This window comes from Cucurbita pepo, chromosome 2, assembly GCF_057944985.1.
Source record: "Cucurbita pepo subsp. pepo isolate OVF chromosome 2, ASM5794498v1, whole genome shotgun sequence".
Taxonomy (NCBI): Eukaryota; Viridiplantae; Streptophyta; class Magnoliopsida; order Cucurbitales; family Cucurbitaceae; genus Cucurbita; species Cucurbita pepo.
The window spans coordinates 11,638,950-11,648,321 of NC_141799.1; the positions used below are offsets into that span (position 1 = coordinate 11,638,950).

Sequence of the window (9,372 nt, forward strand, 5' to 3'; positions counted from 1 at the left end):
AATATATTTAGAAATTGAAGATGTATTAAAATGGAGAAATTTTATGTTTTTTTTTTTATAATTGTATTATTATCTAATATTCTAAAACGCAATCATAAATTACAATAATTTCCACGACGCTTTATTTGACTTTTTATTTATTAATTTCTTCTTAAATAATATCTAAAAAGGTAATAAAAATTAGGGGAATTTCATTATATTAATATCTAAAAAAATTAATCAATCCTCTTTTAGTAACCAAGAGGATATGCAAGTGAGGATTTACATATTGATTTTAACTATAATGGAAAATTAGCCAAAATTAATTTTTTTTAATTAATTTTTATTAATTTTGGAGTAAATAAAAATGTTGTTAATCTACATATCTATATCTACATTACAATAATTTAATTTTTTTATCTAATCAAAGTGGTGGGAGACTTAGATTTCATATTATTCTCTTCTTCCCCCACAAGCTGTTTGTAAAAATGTGTCTATGAAGAACCCAGAGCATTTGGCCGGACCCCAAACAACCACCCCTTGGAATTCTGGCAATTCCGGCGACACTCGCCGCCGTTGTCCGATCCCAATTGGCAACACAAACACAGTGAGCCAAACTGATACGGGCTTCTTTCTCGCAATCTAGACTCTGCAGAGCTCCTTGGCGCTGTCTCTCCCTGAAATGGGTGTAGCCCAATTGAAAGCTCCAAATTCACCTCTGTCTTCACATGGGTCGCCGCTGGCTCTGTCTCTGTGGTGGTGCCGCTGCCTTCTTCGTCGATGTCCAAGGACGGCGCGTTGATGATCGTTGGCTTCATAATCGGAAGCTCTGCCACGGGAACAGAGGAGGAAGAAGAAGAATTGTTGTTGGTGTTGGGATATTCATGATTTAGGTACCCGAAACGGGTGGAGACGGCGGCGGATTCGTTAAGAGGGCGGTGAGTTTGTGGATCAATGCCACGGCTGATTAGCTTTCTCTTGATGTGGGTATTCCAATAGTTCTTTATTTCATTATCCGTTCTTCCCGGCAACCGACCCGCAATCACAGACCATCTAAACCAAAATAAAAAAAAAAAAAAAAAAAAAAAAAAAAAAAAAAAACCCAGATGAGAATGAAATTAAAGAAACCAAAAATGAAATGGAATTTGAAATTGAATCGGGGACTGACTTGTTTCCGAGAAGGCTATGGAGTTTAACGATGAGTTGATCTTCCTCGTCGGTGAAATTGCCACGCTTGAGATCAGGGCGAAGGTAGTTGATCCAGCGAAGCCTGCAGCTCTTGCCACATCGAAGCAATCCTAAAACCCAAAGGAAAACCCAGATGAGAAAAGAAGGGAAGGAATGAAAAAGGGGGAGAAATGGGTATGATAAGAATGAATACCAGCGGCTTTGGGGAGAGTGCGCCAACAGCCCTCGCCATGGAGGCGGATGTAATCGACAAGGCGTTGGTCTTCATCTTTGGTCCAAGCGCCCTTGTTGGTGTGGGCTTTCTCGCAGCAAGGGGATCGCCCCATTGAAGAAGAAGAGAAGAAGAAGAAGAAGAAGGCTTAGAAGAGGGGGAGAAGGGGTTGGGGGAGAGAAGAGCTTTTAAGGAGTAATGGAAATGTGTAACCAATAACCACTTCTCTTTCTATCTTACCAATCTTACCAACTTGGTCAAATCCAACCCCACACCCCATAATGCTCCTTTTTCCCCCCCACCTTCTTCTCTCTCCTCTTTCATAAAGTGTTGGACTTTTTTTTTTTTTTTTTTTTTTTTTTTAATTTAATTGAAACTAATTTGAAATTGATTGGGTAAGAAAATAACTTATTTTGGGTTATTATTAAAGCAACCAAAATTATTGGATAAAGAAGTTGAATATAAGAGGGAAAAAATTAATTTTATGTCTAATAATTATTACACCATTAGTATATTTTTAGCTTTTGACATCAAATAAATTTCAAAGTTTAAAGGAAAAAAAATAAAAATTTCAAAGTCGGAGGACATAATTGAAATATACTCGAATATTTTTATTAATTTAATAAGTTTGGAATATATTTTCTAAGCTTTTGTGGTCACAAGTAGCATGTTATAAGATTATTCTTCAATTTTGAATATAAATTAAAATAGTTAAAAGTAAGGGACTATAGTGCAAAAAGAAAAAAAAAAAAAAAAAAAAGAAGTCCAATATTAAGAATTAAAACAAATATTTAATTTAAAACAACATATATTTAAAATAAAATATAACATTATCCTAAATTTAAGAAAGCTATCTATTTTTTAAAATATGACTTAAATTGTAGACATACTATTAAAAATTAATAATAAAATAAATAAATAATTTTTAAAAAAAATAAAAGGAAATTCACACAAGCTTAGGTGATTTCCAAGTTAGATGGAAATTATTATATTATTAAAAAATTTGTCGTTTTTGAAGTAAAAATCTTGAAGATCATAGCTTTTAGGTTGGATTTTTCGGGGTTATCACTCGACAAAGAAAGAGCTCTTATTTTTCAACCATTGTGTTAAGGTTTCTCATTCGTAAGCCATCGGAATAGGAATTTAAACTTTTAACGTTAAAAAACAGATATCTTAACTTAATAGCTGAGTCATGCTCAAATTGGTAGTTTTCATGCGTCATTACGAGTACAGCTCAAGGTTATATTATATGTTTAATGTTTAAACTTTTATATTCGTGTCTATTTGGTCTCGAACTTTACAACAATGTCTAATAATCCTCGAACACGAACTTAATCAGTTTCGAGTTTAATAAAACATAAAAGTCAATTTTATATCTATAATAAATCAAAGGTCGAGATTCATAGATTTGAAATTACAACAATAATTTGGATGTTTTTAACTTATTGTAGGAATTGGAGGTGTGTGTATAAAAGTGACTGCCCAACCAACATATGAATCCAATTGAATTCTTTGAATGAAATGAACAGCTTAGATTCAATTGTCTCACACAAATCAATTCAATTTCATTCATATATTATGTAATTTCACATTAATGTTAATCAAAAGAGTTTGTCTTTTATGAATTTGTCATATTGCTTCAAAAACATTATAGGTTTTCATAAATGATCGCTTCTTTTCATAAATAGTTTTAATTTATCGTATCGAGAGCATATTCTTTAGTTGTTTGAGAGTACGATAGTTTATGTTTCTTAAAACATCTTATGCTTATGAACCGATCTAAGATTTGGAATCAAAACTTGATAACTAATAACATTATATTTTCGTGTATTGCTCATATAAGATGATCGTGTTTTCCACTTCACTTGTCTTGAAGTCCTTTTAAACCATCTTTAGGATCGCTCTTGTTTAAAAGTGATCAGGGTTTATTCATATACCTCTTCTTTAACTAAGCGTAACAGTTCTTACTAACAATTAGTTCTTGTATGATATGAGATCCCGTGCATTTTTCTTCTTGGGACATTGGTATTTATGAATAAAAATTTTGTTAGTTCCATAACAGAGCAAATACTCTTCAATTTCACCCTGTTTTCAAATAGATACCATTTGTGGCTGTTCGTTCATGTTTCTTACCACCATTGATAGTTCTTGTATCATATGAGAAGAAATAGTGTAGGCTACATGCAGTATGAGATACGTTTCTATAAGACGATGTAATTTTGAATAATAATCACATTTCCAAAAGACGAGAAGGCAACTTTTGAAATAAGTTTGGATTAAAGGAAAGGAAATTACTAAAATGATGCAAAGTGACATGAAATGGGAATTTGAATTTGAAAAGGAAGAAAAAGTTTGTTGAGATAAAAAAAGTAGTGTGTTTGGTGAGGAATGTGTTGGTGTTTAGTGGTTGTTTTTTTTCTGAAGTGAATAAGAAAGTGATTGAAAATGGTTTGAAGGTTTAGGGTTTGGATGAGTATGATGTTTAGGTAAATGGTACTCACAATTAAGAATGGAGAGATACTAGAACAATCAACAAAGCCCCAAAAGTGACACAATCAATCACTAGGTTCATTCAAGATTCATATCTACTTCCAATTCCACCGAAATAAAAAACAAAAAGCAACATTCAATCAATATTATTTTAAGTAATTTAAGGATCTAATAAAAAAATTTCAAAATTTTTGGAGAATCAATGTACACGAAGTTTAGTCTCTAAACAATGTTAAATTATATGTTGTTGTCTTTAGGCTTTTTCGTACCGAAATGCATCACACAATTCTAAAAAATGCTATGTTCCCCTCTTCAATTGATGTGGGATCTCACAATCCACCCCCCTTCGGGGCCTAGCGTCTTCGCTGGCGCACAACCTAGTGGGGGGCCTGACGTCCTCGTTGGCTACCGCCTAGTGTCCACCCCCCTTCGGAGCTCAACCTTCCTGCTAGCACATTGCTCAATGTTAGGCTCTAATACCATTTATAAGAGCACAAGCTCACAATGAGCAGATATTGTCCTCTCTTGGCTTTCATTTCTGAGTTTTCCCTTAATGTTTTTAAAACGCGTCACACAATTATAAAAAATGTTTTGTTCTCCTCTCAAATTGATGTGGGATCTCATAATTCACCCCCTTTTGAGGTCCAGCATCCTTGCTGGAAGTCATTCCCCTCTCCAATCGATGTGGGACTGCCTAATCCACCTCCTTTCGAGGCCTAGCGTCCTCGCTGGCACATGACCTAATGTCTACCCCCCTTCAGGGTTCAGCCTCCTTGCTGACACATTGCCTAGTGTCTGGCTCTAATACCATTTATAACAGCACAAGCCTACCACTAGCAGATATTGTTCTCTTTGGCTTTTCCCTTCTAGGTTTCCCCTCAAGGTTTTTAAAACACGTGACACAATTATAAAGAATGTTTCATTCCCCTCTCCAATCGATGTGGGATCTCACAATCCACCCCCTTCGGAGCCCAGCGTCCTCGCTGGCACTCGTTCCCCTCTCCAATTGATGTGGGACCCTTCAATCCACTCCCCTTCGAGGCCTAGCGTCCTCACTAACACACCGCCTAGTGTTCACCCCCTTCGGGGTTCAGCCTCCTCGCTGGCACATCGCCTGGTGTCTGGCTCTGATACCATTTATAACAGCACAAGCCCACCGCCAATATATATTGTCATCTTTGGGCTTTCCTTCGCAGGCTTCTCCTCAAGGTTTTTAAAACACGTTATACAATTATAAAAAAATATTTTGTTCTCTTCTCTAACCGATGTGGGATCTCACAATCCACCCCCCTTCGGTGCGCAGCATCCTCGCTGGCACTTGTTCCCCTCTCCAATCAATATAGGACCCCCAATCCAGCCCCTTTGAGGTCTAGCGTCCTCGCTGGCACACCGCCTAATGTGCACCCCCCTTTCGGGTTCAGCCTCTTCGTTGACACATCGCCCGGTGTCTTGCTTTGATACCGTTTATAACAGCCCAAACCTTACATATATGTTTACTTACTAAATATATTGATTTATTATGATTTTTTAAAAAATAAACATTATATTGAAAAATGAAAATTTTAAACTTACTCCTCGGAAACTGGATTCCCGCAAATTCGTCGTTTAGAATTCTCACCTCGATCCTAAAAAATAAATGAAAAATGAAATTGGTGGCAGAACAGGGACATCTGCGCTAATAGTTTTGCATTTACCCTCTCATCTCTACCTCGCCCGGTAGACATCTCTATGGATAGAAGGGAAGGAACACAAAAGGGCAATGAAAAAAAAATGATGAAAGAAACCAAAATTGGTGAAATAAGAGGGGTATGTTTGCAAAATAGGTAGGTGCAACTGGCAAGGTCGGTCATTTTTGTCCTCATTGCAAAATCCCTAATTTGCAAAATCCCTAACTTTTAGGTTTTGGATAGCTATGTTTGGATGCCTTTCCATCTCATCCCTTCGTTATGTGCCTCACAAACTTTCAAATACATACAAACAAACAAATTACCCTTCATCTTTCTTTCCAATTTTTGTCCAACTTACTTCAAAAAAACAAAAAAAAAAAAAAAAAACTCTCACCAAATACATTTTCAACCCAACTCGGGTTTCCCAATGTGCACATTTTAGATCTACACGTTCTTCGTTTTGGCCAATACCGGAAGCCTACCTAAAGTTTATACCCTATCGAAGTTCCAAATTACTATCATACTGAAACGTTTAAGTTCATAGATTATAATGCATCTAATCTTTCTTAATATGTTAGTCGAAAAATTATAACACTAAGCTATTGATGTGAAATGATACAAAAACGACATTATTTGAGTTTAGCTCACAATTTCTTACTTAGCTCAGATCTAGCACAAGGTCCAGCATTATAGGAAGTTTGAATTCAGACTTTCTACTCTAATCATACGATCCAGGTGTTCTCCAATTCATAGGATACAAAAATAAATTAAATGAAGTCAAGATTCTAATTTACGAATAAAACCCAAAATTTAATCGATTTTCAAAATTTTATAACACTTGTCTCACACATGAGCTCTTATAATACAATATAAACTTCAACAACATTAAACTATTAATATGTAATGAAATATAAATAACATTAAGAGTTTCAACTTTAAAAGGTTCAATCTTTTCCCTATATTCTAAGTAATTCTCAAGGGTTGATTATGGGGATACGTGGGTGACCATTTATATTAAATGCAAGAATAATCATTAATTTGACTTGTGTGAACACTTGTAAGCTTATGAGGCGATGAACTCTGATTGGTCTGTGATTTAATTTATTTTCCACCTTGTCAAACTCATAAGAGAAAAATAAATAAATAAATAAAATGAAAAGAAAACAGGTTCATCATCATGTGTTATACTTTAATGGTTGTTGACCATGTGGGTTTAGCTAAGAGACAGCTAAGACAACAAAATGGTTGAACATAGAGCACCTGCTACTATGAGCGACAGAAACATTGTGGATAAGTAAAAACAATAATATCTTCAACTCATTTGACATCCAAATGTTAAGTTTTTTATTTTGTATATGCAACGATTCATTGGGCTTTTTCATTTCCATTCCCTTTTAGATCGTTGTGGTGAAGCATGTCTTGTGTGTTGTTTTGTGAAGTTTTGTCATCTATATGCAAGTTTGTTACCGAATATTAATGGGAAAATGTCGGTATAACGTGCAAGACACGATCAGTGAACTACTTCGTGAAATAATGAATCAAAACTATAGTAAATGTTTGATGTAGCACACGGTCGTTAGATTCTCATCTTCAAAATACATGAAATGATGCCTTGAAAGTTAAGTTACCTGAGTTAATAAGCTTGAGTTAGAGAAGAAATTATTAACTTGGTGCAATTTTAGTATCCTTGTCAGTCGTTAATAACTTTGAACAAGTTTAGAAAAATTGTTGGTTTTTTTTTTTTTGTTAGTAGTTACTACCTTGTGGAAAAAGTTTAAGAAATTGATTAATATTTTCTCCTCTATACATAGTTTTCAAACGTATGCTTTATTGACAATGACAAAGAGAATTGAAAAATATAGTGCTTAAGGTTCTTCCGTTCGATATATTTCGACTGTAGGTAATATCTAACATCTTATATTAGAGTAAGGATGCCGAAACAAACGTCATCATCTCACAAAGTCATCAGAGGAGATCTGACAACGATAAGGAGTGGAAAGGAGGGGAGTGTAACGCAACAGTACCCATTACTCGTGAAGAGTAACTACGCAATATGGTCGATAAAAATGCATGTTAATTTGTAGGCACAAAGCGTGTGGAATGGGTCATGCAAATTATTTCCTCCATCGAGTAGTTTGGGAACTGTTGCAAACAATGCATGTGGGTGCAGAATGAGTCAAGGAAGCAAAGGTGCAAACCTTGAAGAGTGTGTTCGAGGCTATCCGTGAAGGATAGTGAGTCAATAGATGACTTTGCGAAGAAGTTGACGACGAACGTCACCGCAATCTGTATGTTAGGCGACAAGGTGGAGTGATCTCCGACATCAATAAGTTCCTTCGAGCTGTCCCCCAAGATTCATGCAGATTGTTACCTCCATCGAGCAGTTTGGCAACTTCAAGAACATGTCGGTTGAGGAGATCGTTGGTTGTTTTAAGGTCCTCAAGAGAGAATTCATGGCTACGATGATAGAGAGGAGGAGAGACATCTCTTACTCACCCATGAGGAGTGGCTCACACGAACGAAAATAAAAGATGCGACTGATTCTGGCCACAACAAGAAAAGTAAAGGTCGTGGGCATGGTCACAGACGTGGTGACAGAGGAGGCAACGACAATACTTCATAAATCCATGATAATAAAAGGTAGTCGTATTAACCTTAAACTCTTTCGAAGAATTGAAACTAGGAGAAAAGGGTTCGAGCATATCAGACCAAACCGAATTACCCAAAATGCTACCCTTGAGCCGTCAAAAAGTGTATTCTCCGACTGGTTCAAACCGTTCAAGTGAGATGCTAAAATGAAATGATGGACCTCCCTCTTATAGTGAAGGTCAACCCCCACTTCTTAGCTTTAAGCAATGGACCTCTTGTGTATGTGCAGACGTCAGTGGACTCTTTTGTTGCGTTGGATGACTGTTTTTGTTGGAATAAACTTAAATAAAAAGGGTAGTTTTATTTGATTTTTTTTTTTTTTTTTTTTTGGTTAATTTTAGTCGGTTTTTAAACTCAATCATGAAAAGAAAAGGCCAAAAGGAAAAAATGAAAGGCCAATAAAATAATAGTGGGAATTGTTTAGTAAAAAATGATGGAATATGTAATAGTTTAGCCTCCAGAAAACCTATAAATGAGTTGTTTTGCATGGTAAAAGTAGAGCAAGAGAGCTAGAAGAAAAAGCAGAAAGAGAAATTGTGTCATTTAAGTACAAGGGCTTTTCTTTGTCTTCTTGTCTCTCCCCTCTGGACATCTCATAAGTACAAGGGCTTTTCAGAATTCTTTGTCTTCTTGTCTCTCCCCTCTGGACATCTCATTCATAGTTTCGTGAGTGTTATTTTAACCAATTAGTATCAGAACGAGTTTTTATTTTCAACAAATTGGTATTAGAGACGATGACGAATATGATGGGACAAATGTCGCTACCACGATTAACGAAGACGAACTACGAGAATTGGAGCATCCAAATGAAAGCTCTTCTCGGTTCTCAAGATGCATGGGAGGTGATCGAAGAAGGTTTCGAAGAACCAAAGGATACCACGGGCGCAAAACAAGGCACTAAAAGAATTGCGATCAAGGGATAAGGCAACATTATACATGTTGTTTTGGGCTGTTGACGAGTCGGGCTTTGAGAAGATTGCAAGGGCAACTACTTCAAAAGAAGCGTAGGACACTTTAGAAAAGGTGTTCAAGGGAACCGACCGAGTCAAGCAAGTGCGTCTCCAAACTTTGCGTGGCGAGTTGGAGAGCATGAAGATGAATGAGTTAGAAAATGTATCTGACTACATTACGCTCGTACAAACTGTTACAAATCAACTAAATCGAAACGAAGAAATATTACCCGAGACA

At 36.0% G+C, this 9,372-nt stretch overlaps 1 protein-coding gene across 1 annotated transcript; it reads right to left on the reverse strand.

The window, feature by feature from the left end:
• Positions 1-291: 291 nt before the first annotated feature.
• Positions 292-1,542, reverse strand: LOC111788821 (transcription repressor MYB6). The gene is made up of 3 exons (XM_023669353.2): positions 1,361-1,542; positions 1,148-1,277; positions 292-1,032 (listed from the first exon to the last, which is right to left on the reverse strand). Exons 1-3 carry the CDS (start codon positions 1,491-1,493, stop codon positions 474-476), a joined length of 822 nt encoding a protein of 273 aa, XP_023525121.2. The 5' UTR covers positions 1,494-1,542; the 3' UTR covers positions 292-473.
• Between the last annotated feature and the right edge of the window lie 7,830 nt (positions 1,543-9,372).